General features: G+C 29.3%; 1 protein-coding gene and 1 long non-coding RNA gene across 3 annotated transcripts in view; both read right to left on the minus strand.

Moving 5' to 3' along the window:
- Positions 1–5,203: 5,203 nt before the first annotated feature.
- LOC149055819 (uncharacterized) lies at positions 5,204–8,184 on the minus strand. The gene is made up of 2 exons (XR_016191627.1): positions 7,836–8,184; positions 5,204–5,341 (listed from the first exon to the last, which is right to left on the minus strand). It is a non-coding gene; the product is annotated as an uncharacterized LOC149055819 (long non-coding RNA).
- A 2,632-nt stretch (positions 8,185–10,816) lies between these two features.
- The window catches only part of LOC107164061 (alpha-galactosidase MYORG), a 91,867-nt gene continuing 78,641 nt past the window's right edge, over positions 10,817–24,042 (minus strand). For both annotated transcript variants that reach the window (XM_089225339.1, XM_015511744.2), the window contains exons 3-12: positions 21,226–21,373; positions 21,002–21,139; positions 18,117–18,430; positions 16,656–16,872; positions 16,270–16,540; positions 13,441–13,631; positions 13,177–13,345; positions 12,761–13,072; positions 12,495–12,703; positions 10,817–11,342 (exon numbers count right to left, since the gene is read on the minus strand). In XM_089225339.1, coding sequence (XP_089081465.1) covers positions 11,025–11,342; positions 12,495–12,703; positions 12,761–13,072; positions 13,177–13,345; positions 13,441–13,631; positions 16,270–16,540; positions 16,656–16,872; positions 18,117–18,430; positions 21,002–21,139; positions 21,226–21,373 — 2,287 coding nt within the window. In that variant the 3' untranslated portion in view covers positions 10,817–11,024. The remainder of the gene's footprint in view (positions 11,343–12,494; positions 12,704–12,760; positions 13,073–13,176; positions 13,346–13,440; positions 13,632–16,269; positions 16,541–16,655; positions 16,873–18,116; positions 18,431–21,001; positions 21,140–21,225; positions 21,374–24,042) is intronic.

Here is a 24,042-nt window from a genome sequence, read left to right on the forward strand (position 1 = left end):
GCTTATAAGTAGGTACACATTTAATTAATGTAGATAATGTTTTTTAAATAAATATATACATGTTTAATATTGTTATCATGTACTATATCGGTTAATTTTTTTGCTATAGTTATTCATCAATTATTTGTATTTTTTCATATAATTCAATATACTCGTGGTATAAATTTTTTGACTAACATCGCATAACGCGTTGTGCATCTTGTTCGTATAATATAGCTACCTACTAGGATGACTTTGTAATTAAATCGCTCTGAAAGTATGAAACATGTTACATGTGTATTATAGCAACGTTTGTGTATAATATGTTGATGTATCATGTATGCATATTTGACGAACTCAAACATTTCATCACGAAACGACTATATTATTACCTATGTTGTTATTAATATAATATTATTTCACCGCAGAAAGTTTGCATGTGAATTCGTCTAGACGTCTTCTATTTATTATTACGACTATGACGTGTAAAGGCAAACACATTATATTATTCTGGTAACATGGTGAAGAGATTGCTGGAACATTCGATGATTACAAAGTTATTTTGATCATCCACAAACCTAGTGTTTTTCATATTCCAAAACATCAATATAATAATATTAAATATTTAAGTCATTAAACCTACTTATATTTTAGCATTATATTATAACATAATATCTGGCATCCAGCCATCTAAATATATCAATATCTCTATACCCAGTATCTTAAATCACGCATCTTACTTACTTGTGTTACTATGTATTAACAAGACCACCTATTTGATATTTTTAAACAATCTCAAGGGACGCATTCGTAATAAAAACATAAATTTAATTATTAAAAATACACCCACTGTTTAAAACGTGTTTGTGGGACAAGAGTTGAAAACCCCTTATCTAGGCGTAGTGTAGTTTATCTTACTTTTTTATCGTGTATTATTTTACATTTTAAATTATTTCGATTCGAATGCGATAATTCATGACATTTTTTTATACACACCCCAAAAATACCGTGCCAAATAGTTTGAAGTGAGACGAGTGGCCAATATTTAATCAGGTGGAGGTGGATTACCTTAGCGGACTAGCACCCCGATTTCTAAATTGTTTTACATTGGTGCCCAAGCTGAAGAACTGATATTTTCCTTAGGATAGATATACAAGTATAGAGAGAAGTTGGTACAAATTAGTATACATTGTAGTATTATACGAATGACTAATACCTTATATAAATTTAGAAATTGAGGTGGCAAGTGAACCCAACTCAATTAACCGCTGTATCCTGTCTGAACGTTTATATGTAATGTTACAACATTAGGGTAAAGTGTTGTATTTTTCAAGAAATCAGAATATAAAAAATATATATACAAATATAATATTATAGTAGTATTAACATATATAATTTGATCGTTAATCTATATAACGTACCTACAAACGAATATATCTGACTGATAACCATACGTAGAGCCTAAACTACGATAACTAGTGACTTTAAATATTCATAGAAAGTATTTTCATATCACCATTTAGGAGTTCACTACGTAAGGAATTAAAGAATTTCAGAAATTCATATTTTAAAGAGATGCTCACGGAGATTTTGAGAATCTCGATGGAAATCAAAAATTATTTTGTGAGAACGGTTGCCATTGGTTACAGATTATAATAGTAATAGTAGAAATTAGTATTTTATAGAATAGGTATAGGTATATTAATATGGTTGCTATTGGTTACTCAGACATATCAGGTAAAAGCATTCATAAAATCGTCGCACTTATAGCATTGATTGAGGAAATTATATAATCTTAAAACAAATATAAGAGTTGAATTTATGTCTGTAACTATTATATACTTAAAAATTATTTTACAATTTTTGATAAATATTTAAAATCTTTCTTAGAGATTTCAGGAAAGTATATAATATAGTTCTATCACTGCTATCCATATTTAAGAATGAATTTACCTACTTTAATTCACAAAACAAGGTACACAATACAATTATAATTTTACAATACTTCCATTTTCTCATGAATTGAGTAGGTATAGGTACTAGGTACACTAAAATATACATATACTGATACTGTGCTATATTAATATATTTTTTCACGGTCGAAGTCAGGTTATACATTAAATTTAACTATTATCTGTTTATTGCAAATGGTTGTATAAGTTTTTCTTTTAATTTACATTTGGATAAAATAATACGGTGCACTAATAATAAATAGGTAGCCAAATTGTTATGGACTAAAAAAATTAAAATTATTTTTTCTTTTGTCTTTGTAATAATTTGTAAAAATAAAAAACTTTTGATGCGTTAGAAATAAAATATATTATATTCATTAGCAATATTTGACGCGTTTGAAATAAGTGTCAGTATATCAAAATGTGGTTTGTTTCTTATGTTGGATTTAAATGGAAGTTTTTATTTTATTTTTTTTTACTCACGCTCATCAATTATTGATTGATGATTCGTTTGTTTTTAACTCTTAAGGATCGACCTCCCAATCGAAAAAAAAGTGATGTCAAAAAATTATACGCCCTCCTAGACTTACAAGGCAGGTGGTGTTTCATTAGTTATTTCGTTGTACACGCCTTTTAAAACGTCCATCTATTCTACGAATACTAGCACTAAATATAAGAGTGACCGTCTGTGTAGTGATATAATAAATTATATAATTTTATAATTACACCCAAATAATTTATATTAGTAAAAATTCGTTGCCGTGGCATTCAGCTGTCAATACTGACAGCTGTCACTATTAGGTCTACATTATTATACCAAGTTATTACACCTCAAAAACATTAGACTATTTTTGTAAAGTTTGGATTATAAATCATTGAATAATACGTTCCTTCGGTGAATCTACCGCTATACACGCGTTTCACTAAAGTTACAATCGTGTGAATTCAAAGCTTTCTTCGTTATGTGTGAATAATAATATTGTGTACGATAAACACCAAATAGATAGTAACATCACAATAAAGTTCGAAGTTCGAATTCAATATTATTAGCATCTATCGTATTACCTACCACCGTCCACCAATTGTTTACATACAAACGTTTTCAAAACTTTTTCGATTTTAATTCTCTATATATTCACAATATATTATTGCTGCGAGTAAAATATTGAACAACACGTAAAAAAACATCGTTCGTTTGCAAACTGGAAAAGTGCAAAGTTATGATATATGATTATTTAATATATTGTAGTTTTTGTGGTTATTATTGTTATTTTTATGATTATACCTACCTAATAACTAGAGCCCGGAAGTTCATGCACAATAAATTATCAAAATATGCATGCAAATATGCGCTTAAGATAAATAAAATATGCATTTTTTTTTTAAACGTCAAGTTATTTTCGTTTTTGGTAAAAAAAAATGATTAAAATATGGGAAAAAACAAGCACAATTTATTTAGTAATTAATATAGTATATTATGTTATATTTACTTTAGAAATTACAATTTACAACCAGTGACTTTGACAGATTTTCAAATACAAGTGAACGGCGATTATCAGCCAACATATTTTTGTAAAGAGAAAACTTTTCACTGTTCACCTTCATTTCGCATATTTTACAAAATAAAACACCTCCATCGGATGCAAATATATTTTCACCAAATTCGATTCGTTCCGACTTTTGGCATTTTAAAATTAATGGAAACCAATGTAAAACAAAAACCACACTATAGGACGATCGCACACGACTAAACCTTGTGATCGGACTCTCACTATACGTTCTTGTATCGTGTCATCACGATAATCGTGACAGTCATTAAACCATTTTATTAATACTTGATATTCTAGAATATAACAATTGTCGATTTTCGTTTCAATTCAATTTAGCTAGAAGTATAACTGGCTTATCACCTATCACGAATTATCGCATGAACATCCAGGCCCTAGTAATTACATAATATTAAATTATTAAAGTACGACCTGTATAATTTTAAACAGGTTTTTATACTCAAAGTCCGAAATTTCTATGAAATATTAATGAAAAAAAAATATCAAAGGTAAAATGCAATTTTTTTTAAATATGCATATTTATGTAAAAAAAATCTCAAAATATGCGAAAATATTCAAACTAAAAAATTGTATTTCATTTTTGAACTCATCAGGTTGTGATTCAAATTTGTAGCTCATCCAGCAACTTTTGATGCACTCATTAAAAACATGAAAATGCATGAACTTCCGGGCCCTACTAATAACAAATTAGATATTGAATTATTTAAATAAGTATGGCATATCGTTTGTTCACGGAAACCGAGTACACAGAAAAATGAAACTATTGCTAATACGCAAAATGCAATAGAGCGATACACGGGCATTGGTTGTTCTGTCTTACTAGTGCCTAACATATTATGAAGTAAATTTACGATCAGCAGAACACGTTTACCTTTATTAGTTCAAAAATTATAGTGAATCGATCTATGATAAAACATGACAGAACACGTCTGTGTTTTTTGGTATGGGTAATATTTTTTAGCAAGTTTTGCGTCTATAATACTGTGTAAGCACTTGGCGAAGATAACTACAAAAACATATACGTTTTTTTCAAAAACATAGGCTTAGAAAAATTAATTTAGAAAAATAATTGAATGTACATATACTCTACAAAATCCTTCTATTGTCAAACATAATGTGTCCCCATAGCTTTAAGATCATACTCTATAACTACTATTTTGTATTTTGTATTTACTGCAGGCTAATAACCTCAGGAGTTGAAGCCTTATTTAAATAAATAAAAAAAAAAAAAATACTGTTTAAATTAAAAATGCTCATAATTCACTTAAAAACTTAAGCACCTTAATAAATCTTACACGTACAAACAAACGCAATGTTCTTACCATAATGTTTCATATTAGGTCGATTCACTATAACTGTTAAACTAAAAAAGTTAAGCGTGATCTTCTGAGCGCGAATTTGGTGGTATATTGCACACTTGTAAAACGGTGTATGTGTAGTATCATCTTAAGAATTTGTAAGTCATTGAAATTTATGATCCAATAGTTAAGTCTCTATCCCACAAATATAAACCTTAAAAAATAATATGTATAATACTATACTGAGCTATGAAGTGTGCCCTATTTTTGTGGAAATACAGTATATTATATTATATTATATTATAATAATTTATTATAATTTATAATCATAGTAATTTATAAATATTAGATTAAAATACTCTAAAAGTTAGTAAACGATTTCAGAAAAGAAAAAAAAATGCTGAAATTTCAAAAATTTACTAAAATGTATTTTTTAGTTTCAAAATTAAAAACAACATTAATATTAAAAATATATGCTCGTTATGTTTTTGAATTATATTTCAATAATAATTTTTGGGTTTATTAAATCTTCTGATTTCTTAATCTGAAATAATATAAAAAAAGATTTCCATTAATTAACGAAACAGTAAATATAAGTAGTAACCCGTATTATATTATAATTAATGGTTTTATTACAGTATTTTGATAAAATCAGACGTAAAAAATAAATTTTGCTGTAAATGGTGAATTAAAATCTTTAATTTATGAAAGAAAGATCAATTTTTTTAATAATACATTCTATATAATGTTTTAAGTTGTGAACACTAATTAATTTTATACATAAGAACATAACTTATTAAATTATTAAAAAGATTAATGAATACAAACCATTTGTCAAGATTTAAATCAGACTACATGTAGTAAGTGAATAAAATTAACTTTTCCAGATTTCTCTGATAAATTAGTTATTGGTTTAGGATTCAATAATTTTGAGGAACGTTTGGAACATTTTAGAATCTTAGTTGATTTTAGCACTCTCATACTAGGTAACGGTCGATATACATCATAACAAAATGCCGATATTTAAAAAATGTCTGCTTTAACAGCTTTAATTGTCATTAGTCATTACAGTTTGATAGTATAAATTATAGTAACTGCATGATACTATATAATATTATTGTGTATAAATGTATAATTGAAAGAAACGCGTTTTTTAATAACTGAACAGTAGGTAAATGTGTGTAAATGGGTATTTAGAAAACTATCATTATTCTAATACTGTCGTGGTGGGCAGGTACAAATGTAATAACAGAAATGCGAGGTATATTATATTATTACGATACAAGTTGATAAAATAGTTATTAAGTGCATTATACGTATTTGATACTATAATATGCGTAGACTGTACATATTATTTATACAAAACCACGTAATATATTATACACACATAGCATGAATTTAATTACACTAAGTGGAGCATAGTTAAAAACTAAAAATTAAATTCTACTACTTCATATAATAATTTATGTTAGCAGTTACCAATGCGCCAGTTCTACGCACCGTGTGTCGCACCGGTATGTTTAGATAACGTGGTCGGTGGTCGCGTTGGGTTTGTCGTGCAAAATAATAATCGAATTTCTAGTCATTTTTCTATCAGTTGTATTCATGTAACTATTTATGGTATCTCCTACAGCAAAGCCATGTTTGTAAATATCAATACATAATATTTTATTTTTCTATAAGTAATGTTTTTGAAATTAAGTTATCGAGAAAGTTAATAAGGTTGGTACTTAAAAATATCAACAAAAAAATTACTTGTTTCACTTTCATAATACTGTAGATTCTGGAGATAATACATTTAGGAAATTAGAAGAAAAAATATTTACTTGTGTAATTTTAAATTTTAAAATACAATCTTAACTGTTTATCGGTATTATAAAAATTTAAATATTTATTTTAGTTTAATTGTTTTCTTCTTCTTTAATAATATTTATAAGCTTATCACAACAGTTCAAACTCAATAATACGATATCGTATAGTGATATATTTTTTTAATTTTTGAAATAAACTGTATTTTGTTCTTTAGTTTATCATGAATTAACAAAATATTAAGTTATGTAAATATAAACACAATAATTAAGATATTGTTGATATAAAATAACTTCTGGGAATTTCCTAACAACATCAATATAACTATAAAACACGAAGCTGAAAATGTGACATGGTTAATAGCATTATTTCAATATTTTAATTGCCCAATTATTAATTTTTACAGAATTTTAATTAAACAATTGTATATAGCCATATAGGTACTAGGCACAACTGTATGATGGCATTTAAATGAGAGGTATAACAATACTATTATGCAAAGTGGGCGGGAACAAACACTATGGTACACTATGTGACTATTAATCATTTAGTGGTAGAGATGGATTGCAATATCCATTTAGGCATGAAGATTGCACGAATGTGGTTGTGGTAAAATACGAATTAACATAAAAAATTAAATATTATTATTATTATTATTGCCGCTTTTATCATCCTCGTCACGCGTTTTTTTTTATACTTAATAGGTATAACATACCAACTCATATCATTATGATGTACCTACACAACATTGCTCAAACGAACGTCAACGAGATACATAATAATATATAATACGGACAAAGCGTTAATACAGCTAGTGAACAGCGATTATTTAATTTTACTGACGACTCCGCAACGTATTAATATAATAATAATATGATAGTTTTAATACGGGTTTAATAAATGCAACCGATATTTTAAAGCCGAAATCACACGTTACGGTTGCAGATAACGTGGAGATAACAGCCATTATTTATGTTGGCTGATACAGCGTTTCGTTAATCCGCGTTTGTGGGGTTTTGTTATTTCGTATTTTAATATTATACACCCAGTCTGTAAAACAATAATATAGTACAGATATTGTTATTATTATTATAATCATTAAAATCGTCATCTCCCACGTGATTTACATTTATCATCATTTCAAAAACACGTCCCTACAATAGCGTCCCCCACAAATGATTCGAAAACATTTTTATTTTTTAAATATAATATTATTGTAGGTACTATACCTTATTAATCCTACTATTTTTTCTTTTCGTGGCATATAATAACGCCAGTCCTAGAATTATTGTTTACCACTGCCTTTTCTGCTGCGGCCCAAGGACGTCGAGCGAGACATCCGGTCGTCCTGTCGTGTACGAAGATGACATTTTTTTTTACAAAGCCATTTTCCTCCGTCATGCTTTGATCATGAGTCGCGGTACGATGATCAACGAAACTACGAAACACAGTATGACGAAAACGATAAATTTCACGAATATTTCGCCAGCGATCATTTTGGTGTTACTGCAGTCGATAATGTTTAAAACAACAGTTTTTAATACTTTTATCATTACCTATAACACGGTCTATAACGAATTGCAGCTGTGTTTGCACACATTAATAATAATAATATACGGCTTTAACGTCGTGTGCATAAAATGTATTTACGATTTTTTTTTTTTTTTTATCACGTACTACCTATTGTTCTTTGACATGTGATTTTATTCTGTATTTCTAAAAAAACAGTTGAATTTACAAAAATTTTACACGGTTTTACTATTTAATAAACCGCCAACGATCGAAATAATATTAACATGTAACGGTCAAATTCAATCTGGACGATCGAAATCTCGAATTACGAATGTCACAAATTTGTTGCCTGAAAATGGCATTCAAAATAGTACAGTTCTTGCCCGTTTCTTAGTCGTGGCGATCAAATGAAGAATTTCATGGATTGCATATTATAATAACGGATATTATAGTAATTATTGTAACATTTAATTTATGACTGGGATGTTTACTATACACAAATAATCTACAAACTTTTTATTTAAACCGGAAGAATGTTGATAACTCGAAGAGACAAAATTAATTGGACTTTATAAAAACTTTAAGACTCTTGGCAGCAGAAATTGTCCTTTTTACACACTTTATTATTGCTGGCAAAAAATGAATAGCAAAGAATATTTTTATTAATTAATATTGTTGAACATTTTCGTAGGTTAGGTTAAACGTTATAAATGAAAATATATGCTGTGATAATTACTTACTATGCGTTTACGTATATTGTTTCTCAGCACAATATAATTTATACGTACATATAAATAATCAAAGTTTAAACTGCAAACAAACAAATAATTATTTATAACTTTAAGGTAAATAATTTCATGACCCTTGTTTAATTGACCATAACAGAGATTGTTTTTAATTAAATTTGAAATAATTATATCCAAAACAGTGTATGATACATAATGATAAAATATGAATGAAAGACGAAAGTATTAATTGATTCATTTTATTTAGAAACTGCCAATTTCATATGTTTGAGAATTATGTTTCAAGAATATATGACTATTGTTTTTGAACAGTTTGAATTTAAGATAAGTGGAGGAGAATTCTGGTTATTTTTTGAGTTTTTCTACAATTTTTAATAATATAAAACATGCAATATTTCTTTCACTGTAATTTATAGTACATAATAATGTATTTATGCACCTACCAAAAATATGCTTAGTGATGTTTTAACGATTTCCTGTTTGAATTAAGTTGATGTTTTTATTTAAAATCTTTTTTAATGTTAAAAAAATCTATTTTTACAATTTTATCTTTATTAATTATACACATTTAGATTCAGGATAAAAGTAGAGGTAGTTATTTTCAGTTGTTTTTAAAATAATCATTTTTTTCTCAAAATTCTTGATTTTAATATTTATTTTTTTTCATATAAATATTACGAGTCATTAATAAATATGCTTCATTGCTTCATAATAACAAAAACTGCGATTATACGGTCGTAAATATTACAATACTGTTAATTTATCTTAAGTCAATCTGTAAAGCAGTTGGTTGACTTTCAACGCTTAGTGCTGTTATTATTTAAAGTTGAACTATACGAATTTCGTATTTAATTAATTGCATGCAAGTACTCATCAATCGTGTTTTACACACACGAAATTCGTTGATGTCATCGTTACCGATTTGGCGTTTTTTGAAATTTTTTTTTATTAAAACCAATTCATAAAATACAGTAACTATTAATATATAATAGTTTTGATCTATTTGGGTTATATATTGAAAAATATATCGTTAAAATCTTAATCTCTATGTCATGTACTGACCTGACAAAACACTACATAATACTTCTGAATGCAAACACTGAAATACAATATAATAGTAAGTATGTGTATAATATGCGTATAATAATAAAGCGTGAATGGGTTTTAACGACTAAATTTAAAATCCCCATTTATGTCTGAATTGACGTGTAATTTACTATTTTCCTTTGAATAACTTATATCTAATATCTATACACCCATATGTATATTATATAAAAACAAAACCCTCTTCTCAGAATATATATTTTTTTTATCATTTTTAATAATTATTCAAAATCGATCATGAATATTTTATTTATTAGCGTTTATTGGATAAAATTTGTATAGATTCCGGTTTCTTTCATCTAAGAAAAACATAAATAAACTAAAATAATATTTATATAAATACTGGAGAGGATATCTTATAGGTCATTAATAGGTCATATTATGTCGAATATATGGTGATATCCATTGTAGAATCACTTTACACTTAGTGACCATTAAATCTGATACGATTGTCATTACAACGGTCTTTGTAATAATTATTTATATTTTATCTTATTTATTTTCATATTGTATTTTTCATTAATTATTTATTCTTGAATCATATTTGTCATTTTGTTGTTTATAATTAATAATAAATAATAATTATACTGTATAAACTATACAGATGTTCATACTAATAATAAAGCAGGTACTTACTACACATTAATTAATGACAGATTAGGATTTATAGCACATCATTACAGTATACAAAAACGTCTTTAATATTATGTTTAATATAAATTGAAAAACTTCGTTGATAGGTATTCAGTAATCAAAATTATTAGCAAAGTTTATAATTTAAATATATTTTGATTATAATTATACGGACTACTTCAAATTAGAAAAAAAAATATATTATAACATATATATATATGTATACATTTTATATTTTTATTCATATAAATTTAAAAAGCATGATTCCAACTCTTTTACCAATCGAAATTTGAGTGATATACGTTTACTTAAAAATTCTTAACACCAGAATTTGAATAAATTCACGACTTCTAAGAAAAAATTATGAATCATTATGTACTTATAAATTATAAAAATACTAATTAAATAATATTATTATAGTAATCAAAATCTAGTGTTGTTCGGCATTTTGACGAAATACGCGATTTTGTCTAATGGTATCTTATAGTTGTGTATCCACCTGGACCCCTTTCTCAAGCTGCCTTCGATCCCATCTTTCCACACACCAGCGGGCAGATATACCTCGCGTTCCGTGGCTCCTGGTCGCAGAATTGGCGCCACGATGACTTCTTCGCCTATGGAGAACTCGTCTTTCACGATGTAGCATGTCGTGTCCGATGGGTCCAACATCCACAGCGGTCGTATCAAGGGTACTGCTGTTTCCAGAGCTTCTTGGACGTACCGCTTCAGTAACGGATTGATCTGCGAACAAAATCAAATGGACATAATATTATTAATATAATATAATATTTTGGTTATACATGGCAGTGGCGCCAAAATATATATTTACCTATGACAGCTGTCATAGATGATTTTAGTAGGTAGGAGGGTTACGTTTGTCATTTTAAATATATTACGATATGGATAATTGCATGTATTAGATATTACTATCAATTGTAAACTAAAAGTTGATAATATTTCATAAAAACTATAAGGTAAGGTAATTATAAGAAATAGGTGGGTGTCAAAATTTTATGTGGAGGTGTCTGATGTCATAGGTAAAATTTTGGACTTTGGCGCCACTGATACATGGCAAGTTCGATCGATTTGAATTTTAAACAATAAACATCTGGGGGGAATGAGGAGGGAAGAATAGTCGTTCTGAAACATAATATGAACTACAAGCTACAACTATGTTTTCTTCATGCCTACAATATTATCGCACGACACGATGCAGGAGTATACACACCTATATTTTACGACGCGCCCACAATCGAATTATTATCATCATCACCGTAAATATACTAATATTTATTCCTGAAGTTTGTGTACGTAATTGAATAAAATGCAAGGCATAAGACCATAATAACGTTACAACGCTATCGACGACGACGTTAGGGTTGATAGGATTACGGACGAGCAGTGATCAAAAACTTTTGCAAGTGCGTACGTGTATAATACGATGCTGGTTGTATCCATTAGCAGTGTGTGTTCGAATTGCAGTCATGAGGCTTCGGTGAAATTGTAGATTATTGGCCGTTACCAACCGAAGTGGCAAGACTTTTATAACTACGACGTGACTGCCGATGATGTGGAACTTTTCACAACGTTTGTTTTGAATTTGCCGCTTTTATCATATTCACTCTACTCTTAAGCTTCCGCTAAGACGTGGCATGTACATATCGTGCACAAATAATCGAATTTAATATCTTGCACTAGTGTTATGATAAAAACTTTGGAAACAAAGTGCTCGGTAGCGAGTTAAAATGACCATAAAAAACAGCTATAAATTATTTAACTACCGAACAAAATGGGTCTTGGCTGGATTTCAAAAAATACATTTTCCACAGTTATTAGTTATATCGTATGATAGGGGGTTTGAAATGAAACCCTCTGACAGTAAAAACCACTTACTGTTTGCTGTCGAAGCGACGTCAAGTTTTTCGTCAACTGGAGTACTTGCGGGTCACAATCGCTCGGCAGCCTCGCATATCTAATCACCGGTAAGAACGTAGCCAACTGCATCCATCTCATCACCAACTCTCGACTCTCGTTATAGTTTTGTCCACGTTGCTTGCATTCCTTCAGTGATTGAGTCTCCAAGAGTTCTACCGATGGATTATCTGAATAAAATGAAAATTAAATACGTGCTTGAAGTTACATGGTTAGGGGCTTGTTACCTGGAGGAATCAGAGCGTGCAGCGAAACGTTACCGACTTGAAAGTCTCCGCCGACAGGTCCAGGCAGCAGGAATGGATACCCAACTATTCCGTATGTAAGCATTGTCGGTATGATCACCTGGAGTGAGTCCCAAGTAGAGGCTAATGACAGTAACGACACGAAAATTGGAGCCGGCGGCCGACTGATGGCCGAAGAGACGCCGAACACGTTCACGCTGTCTGAAACGGTCTGCGTGAATAGAGATTTGTAGTAGTCGGGATTCGTTAGGTTCTCGGCAAACAAGTAGTGGCGGGGTAAGTCATAAGCAGATCCTGAGTTTGAAAAGTAAAGGAAAAAATCAGAAAAGTTATTCTCACGTTGTACGTTATTCAAAATTTTTGGAAATTAGGTTCCTGTGTCTAACAACAGTACCAACCCATGTCCAAGTAGAAAGCGTCAAATTGATATCTTTCAACGAGGTCTTTCAACTGCTGCTGTAACCATGGTCCACAGTTTTTGTTGGTTATATCCAACATTCCAGCACTTTGCACAGTTTTATATCTGGTCAGAGCAGGCACGTCTCGTTCGTTTCCAATTTGTCTGACCTGAATAAATACGGATCACAATCATGGCGATTATAATATTTTTATTATTAATATGTATTGTAGCCACAAGTTATTTCACTTTTATAGATGCTTACGAGAATACCCTCTCTGACGGCTTTTGCAAAATTTCTTGATTCGGTGCTTATGAATGGTTGTATGGTGACTACAATGCGAAAACCTCTTCTGTGGATTATATTGATCGTCTCTTTCATGGTTGGAAATCTTTTTTGGTCCAGTGAAAAATCACCCATTTCCGCTTGCCAGAATTCATTTAGCAAGACGTGTCCTAAAAATTACAACAATAACACGAATGAACTAAAAAAATTTTAAAATAAAATGATGCAAATAACCAATGGTATTTTAGATTCTGAACGAAGTGATGAACATTCAATATATTGATTTTACAAAGATGTTTGTTTTTTTAGATTCTGAACGAAGTGATGGATGTATTGATTTTACAATGATGTGTGTGTGTTTTTTTTTGTGTCTGTGTACAGCAAAACTAGTCGAAATAATGTTTCAATTTCAAACTTTGGGGGTGGTTTCCGATGGAAAAGTGAATATCATTGGTGCATTATAAAGCTCAAAAGTAAACATTTTCCAACAGTTTTCAAAAAAAACGAGAAAAACAAAAAAAAAATGCCAGAAAAACGAAATTTTACGCAAAACCAGTTTTCGACCAAATCAATTTTTTTATATGGTTGTAATTCAAAAACTAATTACTGTAAATACTTAAAATGTGTACCAAATGTTTATGATAGTGTTATCTATATACAGTTTAATTTTAAAAAAAGTTGACTTTTGTTGAGTTATTTATAGACCACTGAAATTTTTGATTTTTATGAGAATTTTTTTTTGAAGTGTCGGTAAAAAAAATTTGGATAGCCAAAAAACTTGAAAATTTAATACAAGGTTCCTAATGAGTTCTTCTTATTTAAAAAAATTAAAAATCGTTATTCACAATTTTTTTTATAAGCGTTTATAGTTCAAATTTTTACGAAATCTGTCGAAAACGCGAAAATTTGCAAGTAATTTTGAAGTTGAAAGATTAGAAAATATTTTGAATTTATAATAACTAAGGATTAAAAAAAATACAGCACTATGTTTTCCATAAGTTTTCCTTCAAATAGCTATAAAGAAAACTCGAAGCATCATTATACGAAAAATTTTAGGTGCGTTTGAATTTTAAATTTTTACGAAATAGCGTTACGATAACGATTTATCCTCAAACGATTTCAAACATTTGTTATTATTCAAAAAGTATAAGTCGTAGATACTTGAAAATTTTACCAGTTATTTAGATTGGCATTTTATTTACATGATTTAATTTTCAAAATATTTTGACTTTTTTTGAGATATTTACTTAAATTAAGCTACACAATTTAATGAACACAATTTGTATTCATTGGTAATTTTTAGATTTGAACTAAAGAAAATATATACTATCATGTAGGTATTTGGAAATAATAAACTTGGATACATATAAAAATAACTTTTTACTATAAATCATTAATAAAAAAAACGGGTAAGTCGTGTATGTCGCTCTGCTGTACAGTAGGTTACAAGTGGGTTACTGTAATGGATGGAATTAAATTTGAATCCAATGATATTATATCATTGTATACAAAAAACGATTCTGAGCGAAGACGGTTTATCTGTCTAGGATATATTATAGATTATTAAAAATTTTCAAATCTTAGATTTAAAAAGAAAATTTTTTATGAATTTCTAGTTTGAAATAATTTGCGAATTTTCGTGATTTTTACATATGTTGTCAAAATTCAAAATTTGAACGCTTGTAAAAAAAAATGTGACTATGTATTTCTTTTATTCTTCAGCTGCTATTGTAAAAATATGTTAGGAGCCTTATATTAAATTTTCAAATCTTAGATTTAAAAAGAAAAACTTTTATGAATTTCTAGCATAAAAAAATTTACGAATTTTCGTGATTTTTACATAATATGTTGTCAATATTTGAATTTTAAATGCTTATAAAAAAAATTGTGACTATGTATTTCTTTTATTTTTCAACTTCTACTGTAAAAATATGTTAGGAGCCTTGTATTAAATTTTCAAATCTTAGAATTAAAAAGAAAAACTTTTATGAATTTCTATCTAAGATAATTTGAACATTGCCGTAATTTTTACGTATTTAGTCAAAATTTGAACTTTAAATGCTTATTAAAAAAAATCGTGCCTACGAATTTTTAATATTTTTTAACTTCTATTGTTACAATGTGTTAGAAGCCTTGTATTAAATTTTCAAGCTTTTCTGCCTAACAAATAAATTTTTATCGATATTAATTTTAAAAAAACTAATAATGATCGAAAATTTGAAATGCCTATGAATAGTTCAACTTAAGTCGAAAGTTTTTGAAAATTGCATGGTGGATAGAATATACTTATATAAACATTAGGTGAAAATTTCATGTATCTATGGTCATTTGTTTTAAAGTTACATCAAAAACCAAAATCGATTTTGTCGAAAAATGAGTGTGCGTAAAATTTCCCGTTTTTCCCTTAATTTTTAGTTTGTTTTTCTCAATTATTTAGAAAAGTATTAAGAATTTTTTACTTTTGACCCCCCAAAGTACCAACTAGATTCACTTTCTGATCGAAAGAGGTACTGAAGTCAAAACTCGAAGCATTTTTACTGCCTCAAAACGTGATGACAGACACAAAAAAAAAAAAAAAAACACACATCATGGTAAAATCAATACATTCATCGCTCCGCTCAGAATCTAAAATTGTAATATTATAATCAATTTGTCATTGTTATTTTTATTAAAATATAGCTTGTTGTGATATTTTTATTTATTCGATTAGTTTACACCTACTATAGTATACCTATCTGTTTTTAATCAAAATTGGAAACCCTCGATTTCGGCTTTTAATGCTTTACCACATATTAGCAATGACTTTACCTTGTTTTATGAAACCTAGCGTGATGATGTCCTCGGTATAGTTGACCATCGTGGACTCATTCAGCAGTTCTTTCCTGGGCGGTGCCAGTTGCCAAACGGGCTCTGTGAGCAGCGAGTTTATGATCTCGGTGTCTGATGCTTTCAGCCCGTCCCACAACATTTTCTCGGAGAGTGCCGTGTGCAGCATCTTCATGTTTCGCGCCGAGCATATCGTGTAGTTTAGGACCGGCAGGTCAGCCGTCCGGCGGTAGGCGAAATCGTCGTGGCTCGCCTGAACAAACAAGGATTATATACATGATTTTTAATTCCACGAGTTGAAAAATAAAATGCAAACATCACCCCCGTTGTACCACACGCGCCTTTCATCGGTGACACCCGACACAAACCTTTATGCACAGCCTGTTGTCGCGGCCGGCGTTTATAGACACGTGTAGTGGCGTGTTTGGGTGCACTGTGATCGCCACTCCTTTGGAATTGATGAAGTACCGGCCTAGCACGCTGCCCCACCGATGCCTGCCGACGTGTCCGGTTATGAAAGGCGACATTTCCACCCTCCCCAACTGGACCGGCCAAGCCATGCCCAACGTTCTACCACCCCCGTACCTGCATAATACATTAAACACGTTTCCAATCACAACGTTAATATCAACATAGTTTTACCACAATATGTGCAATGACATTATGTTTTTTACGTAAAAATATTTGGATCATGTTTATTTTATACGTGGCGTTATAATACGACTATTATTTTGATTGATGTACATTTCCGTGCATTTTCACTACCAACAGTCTGCGCACTGTGTGTATAATAATGTGGTAGGTAGTAAGTTATTTGATGTGTTCTGGAAACACAAAGTAATAACTATTAACTTTACGCATTCTCGTCGATCGTCGCTTTTCGTACAATAACATTTTACAAATTTCATCACAAAACGTGGTTAGTGAACTGACGTTAACATGTGTATGTGTGCGCGGTGGTAGGAGAGAAGGTGGTTTGGTCATAAAACGTTTACGGACGGTGAGGATATACGAGTATCGTCGAGTATTATATAATATAACTATGCAATATGCATAAACGGATTTTTGGAAATGCACTTTGAGACTTTGGTGGAAATAAAACACAGTAATCCCTCGTTATCCGCGGGAGTTATGTTCCAGCAAAGTTACGTGGATATCAAACCACGGATAACGAGACCATAAAACAATGTAAAAAGGTACATTGTATTTAATTTAAAAATCACAATAAGGTTAATATTTTTTACAATTATGTATTTGGTTAATTATTAACTTTATTATACGTGATTTATTAAGTAATTTACTAATCATCAATCATACATCCACATTATGAATGATGAAAAACCTGCACTGAACAAATTAACGGTATAAGAAAATAAAATAAGTCATAACGACGTAATGCTTTTCTTTGCATCCAATACATTTAAACATAGTTGTATAAATATACGTTATACCTAACGATATAACAACAATTATTTACAATTTTCCAAAATAAATTATCTACAGAGTTCTTATAATAACGATAAAATGTTATCGCAGACTCAACTGCGGATAAAGAATCCGCGGATAACGAGCGATTACTGAATACGTCTTGCCGGGGGTTGAGAGCCTGCGAATCGATTGTCGTTGTGGCGTACATAATATATAAACACACGGAGTGGAATTCCACTGCAGCACCGTGACGCCATTATGTTATTAGGCAGGTACCTCTGTCGAAATTATTATTGGACCGACGTTCGCGTACGTTGCTTTATATATATACGGTTTGCCGATAACCGGTCGCCACATCACGATATGATAATAATAATATTATTATACGTTATTCGACTAACCAATGACCGTATTGTTCGCCGTCCTCGTAACAGTCTATGGGGTTGTATTTATCCGTCAGGCTGAACCACTCCACCGTGTAACAGTTCAGGCCCTCCGGTCTTTCCTCGTGGGACAGATACAATCTGGCCTTTTGCATCCATTCGAAACACTGTACGTTCGGAGGCGAACGGTGCCCCGCCAAGCAATCGAAAGCCTTCTCCCTCTCTGCCAGGTCCACGCCGAGGTAACCGAACGCTATCTCGTGCCCGTCGACACCGAATAATCGCAAGAAACGGTCGTCCTTGTTGAATCTCGTGTACTTGAAATATGCTTTCTGCGCACAACACACCACAAACAACACGTGATTATCATAATAATATATTGTATTACGCATGACTCAAAATATTATTGTTCATGCGACCGCGCACACTTTGTACACTGTACGTTTAGAAGGGTGGGCGATTTTATGAAAACAATGAACTTGATTTAGGTAGTTGAAGATAGGTTAAGATAAGTCAACGGTAATATAATGTTTCAATAATAAATTGCATGATATATAATATTTTAATTATAAAAGTTTAAAGATGATTAAAAAAAAAAACATTAAAACTCCATTCAATAGAAAAAAATATCAATGAAATTAACACCTGCATAAAGCACGCCTACAGTGATTTATTTACTTAAATAAAGTAATCGTTAAATTATTCAATAAATATGCACATGCGTTTTTGTAGTGGTTATATCATCACATCGTGTTAATATCTAATAAATTATTATTTATTGATTGATTTGTTTTTCACATAATATTCATACATAATATAGGTTGTTCAGTGTACATAAAATCATTATTTTTTAATCTCTATCATGGATATAGATATAAAATACAATATTGACTTTAACTTTTATTTAACAATAACTCTAATATTTCCTTTAAATTAAAACAAATCTATATTATTACATAATTAAACTAAATATAATTTAAAGAAGACTAATTTATACTTATTAAGTCCATTAGAAAATTATTTATTGAAACAAATTTTTAAATTATTATTTTTAAAACTATATTGATGTAAAATATACCTAATTTTTAATATTGCTTCTAGTTTTGAAAAAATAAAATATAACTAGGCATACTGAAAGTGTTCGACCGGCTGTATGAGTACGCGAACGACGCGACGTGATCACATGTTTAATAAAACTCCGGTGTTATAAATAATTCGCAATTTTTCTCGAAATTAAAAAAAAAATTAAAAATTAGATCAGCATTGTGGTGGTGGATTTTTTTCCAACGTCGCTTCAGTCCTCGGACAGGATAGTGTAATTTTACTGTATTCGATTTGAATGCAATGATTGCATTCGATAAAAAAACGATTCTGAGCGGACGAGGGAATCTTTTTTATTTAATTTTATTCGTTTCTATGGTGATACACAAAGCGTTATAAGAACAGCTTAAGAATGATTTATATAAATAGGTGATTTATATAATTATAATTTATAATTAGAAAATATCATAAAAATGAAAAAAAAAAGAAAAAACTCAAAAGTCGCTCAAATTTTTTGAAAATTTTACCATGTCTAGGTAAGGCTAATATAAATAAACAACCCTATGTTTTTAACCAAATTACAACAAAATACTCCTAAACTTGAAATGTCTATAAACAGCTCATTACGAGTACTGCTTAGAAAATCGAAAAATGACCATTCTAAAGTACCAGCTCAAGAAGATTACCTTTCAGAAAAGATGCTACCTTGATATTTTCGAGCAAGTTTAGAGGGAGAAAATGTATTTATAGAATAAAAAAGAAAAAGAAATAAACATCATTGTAAAACCAATACATTCATCGCTCCACTTAGAATCTAAAATCATGAAATTAACGAAAATAAAATTTTGAAACGTCAATATTTTTAGAAAAATAAACTTTACATAATGGCTATAGGTAGTTATTATTTTTTTTTTTGAAATAAAATGATAAAATAAAAAAACATAGTTTTTAAATTTTTACCAAAACATTCAAATTAATTAAAATTTGAAATAATTGTAGTTCTTAATTCTTATCCTTATGAGTCTTATTAAAAAACCAGATCCAAAATAGCAACCAAAGAACAAATTGAATTCTGGAATATTAGGTAGGTACAACCCATTTTGACCCAAAACATCAAATAAACGCTAACCTCAATCCAACATGTCTTCGAGAATGGAGATTAATACAAAATAACAAATTAAGAGAAATTAAATCCTCCACCCTCCCTTTGATGCACGATATGTCACTCCCACGAAGACATCAAATCATCATCGACAAATTACGGATTGGACACACATTATGCACTCATGAGCATTTAATGAACAAAAAGGAACAACGGATATGCACCTCATGTAACACCGCGATCACAGTAAAACATATTTTAACTGAATGCCTCCTCACAAAAGACGCAGACACAAACTGATAATCTCCAACAATCTGTGTGAAATACTTGCACCAAACGAATAGAAAACATCATCACTTTTAGAATTCCTCAAAGAGACCATCCTTCTGCATAAAATATAATAGCATTAACAAAACTTAGAATATCACACAAAATGTAAACATATTTCTCTTAAAACTTTTTTTTATCAATTTTTCACCTATTTACAATTTATTATTTTGTAAAAATTAACTATCTATAATATGTATTTCAAAAGCCAATAACCCCGGTAGTTGAGGCGTATTTGTTAAATAAAAAAAAAAAACCAGAATTTTTAAATCTCCATTATGTTGTCAGATATCGCAATGGTTAAATCCTAAACGCGATACCCGTAGTTATTGAAATCCTTTGAATATGCGTTCCCATGATTACCTTAATTTTATTTTGTAACTATTTTCCAATACGATGACTTTTATAATATTTACAATGATTCTTTGCTCACCTGCAGTACATGACGATCGTAATAGACGTGAGCAAGTTTCAGCACGCAGACTATCAAAACGAATAAAAATATAATGAACGCCCTCAGCTTGTAGTCGGCTTGCACTTCTTTATTTTTTGACATTTTTTGTATATTCATCTGTGATACGATTTTCGTTTTAATATTATTATGTTCCATGGAAGAAAACAAATACTATGTAAGATAATAATCCTGTGAACACTTACCAAAAGTTTTTCCCTTAGCAAACTTGATATTGAGTTTACACTTGTAAGTGAATTCACCGATATGTCTGTGTCATCTAAAGTCCCGTACTTGTCCGAGTCTGATTGCGATGCAGTCGAGGATCTCCTAGTCGCATGAATCATTGGTGATCTAAATGAATTAAATATTTTTCTTGCTAAATTACACGTATATAAAAAAATATACTTGGTATATTGTTAGAACTAAAGTAAAAAGTCTCAAATCGCATTAATGAAATTAAGTTATACGGGTCAGAACAAACAATAAATTTGAATAAAAGATATGTATAGTCTTATTGTGAAGCCAAAGTTAAATGAAAACTTATATTTATTACCCTTCAAAAACTGCAAGAATTAATTGCCCACTTCACTTTTTTTTGTTGTGAAAACGTATACGATTATTTATGAAGTTCAGTTTGATTTATAATTAATTTAAAGCTAAAAATATGGTAATTATTTTCTAGTTTTTCATCGAAGTAATTTATTCGATTTGTTCAAAATTTCCGTTAAAATTGTTTACAAATACTATAATAAAATTACTTTATTATTGTATTTTTAAGCATTAAATAAAAATACTTCTTTTGTATGCGTTTAAAATAAACACGTTGTAGGTGTGTGTATTATTATTTATAACAGCAAGCTAAAAATAACTATGGAGTTATTCGAATCAAAATGAAAATATCATATAATTAATTAAATTATTAAAACAGTTATCAATGGCTTATATAATTCATAAAATATTACCATCATATATTTTATTAGGAATAAATTTACAATACAATTGCAGTATAGCTCTTAAATATTTTAATTACCTATAGTGTAAATTTGTATCAAAAGCCCGAATAATTTTTTTTAAATAATTTGTATAAAAAACGTGACCTGATGTTTGAGTGTGTAGAAAAACCCTATTGCCCTTTGCCTTGTTTACTGTTAGTTTCGAAATGACTATATAAAGCATCGGAATTTACGCTTTATTTTCATTTGACATCGTATCTATATTTAAATCACTAGATATAAAAGGGTAAAAATATTAAAAATAATAACGCACAAAAAAGGACCAGAAAATATATTCTCTATCAACTTGAATATAATATATATATACATATTATGTTTATTTATGTGTGTGATTGTTATCAAAATAGGTTTGACCGCTTGAGGGAATAGGATACGTTTCGATTACATATTAAAAACGAAACAAAACTACCTTTTCTCGAATACCCAAAGTTTCAGGACCCTCTCCGTTGTGCTGTTGTTCTATTGTCCTTTATGCCACGACGTTTTTTTCCAAGTTTATTATTATATTATACAAGTCAACGATTTGTGATTTTCTCCCTTTTTTTGTTTACTGTTCTTTGTTTCGAGAAATACGCTTACCTACTCCACGACACACACGACGCTGCATGTCTGCCTGCATAATACTTTAATAATAATAAGCTAAGCGTATACCCGACTCATCTATTCACATTCATCTCTCGAGATGTCAGTAGCGCAACATGACACGATATTTTAACTTACGCATATATATATTATTTTAAGCACATATTTATAACGATTTATAACATACGCGAAGTGTGTCGTTAGTGAACATTTTAAACTAGTACATGATGTTGGTAATTATTCTAATTAATTTAATGTGACGGCGGTGGAACGCTAATAATTAACGAGTTTAACAGTATAATAATAATATGTAATGGTCGTTTGTTAATTTTCACCAGTATCCAATATACGTGAGACTATAAGAAGCTAAAACGAGTTTTTAATTTTTACACTATCGATTATTATACTTAAAAGTTACATGAACAAGTCTTGAATTCAAACAGTTGAATGTATTCTATTTTAAATCGTCTTAAAAAGCAAAACAAGCATAAAGTAACTATGTATAAACTAAGTATATACTAGTATTTGTGTTTTTGTATTTGTTTATTAATATAAATATATTGTTATTTATTTATAGACCCTTTTTATACACAACATTATGAATTCATTCTATAAGCTATACGTGGTTATATATTGAATCAATTAAAACGAAAAACTACTAATTGATATGACTTTTCTTCAATCAAAACCTTTGTTGTTTGATTTTTTTTATAAGATTTACAGCAAGAATTCTATATTGTGAGGCTAATTAGGTTACTAAAGGGTAAATGTATGCTTGTATGATTTCAATATTTATTTCCGGTCAGTAGGGTTAAATGCCTTAAATATGTATTTTAAAATGGATAACAATAATCAAAATAATTAAAATAATTAAAATAATTAAAATAATTAAAATAATTAAAATAATTAAATTAATACAATTTTAGTTTTTATCCGGATGGCAAAGTAATCTAATTTTAAATAAATTATTATAATAGATCCTATTGAAATATAATAATGAATATACTATACAAAATTATTATTAGAAAATCAACACATGTAACTAGTTTTAAATAAATGCATTTTTAGTGCGAATATAATTATTATTATAACATAAATTTGTTAAGACAACTAACTACTAGAATACTAGATATATATTTTTATAATTAAAAAAAAATGTGATGTTAGTACATAATTTGTTATATAATATTATAAATAATATTTCAAAATTTATCTCATTTTTAAAATAAACTACAGGATATTATATAGTTATTTTTATTACATTCTAAACCAATGTGTTAAAAGAGCAAATATTACATGATTAAATCAAAAAAAACTTTTAAAATGTATACATGGCCAGATTGTACTAGTGCACTACTGAGTGCTCTCTCAATTTCAGTTTCGCTATTTTTTGTATTTTAAATTGTATAAAAACTAATTATTATA

The sequence above is a fragment of the Diuraphis noxia genome, unplaced genomic scaffold (assembly GCF_037042655.1).
Source record: "Diuraphis noxia isolate RWA-SAM2 unplaced genomic scaffold, SU_Dnox_SAM2 contig0004, whole genome shotgun sequence".
NCBI lineage: Eukaryota > Metazoa > Arthropoda > Insecta > Hemiptera > Aphididae > Diuraphis > Diuraphis noxia.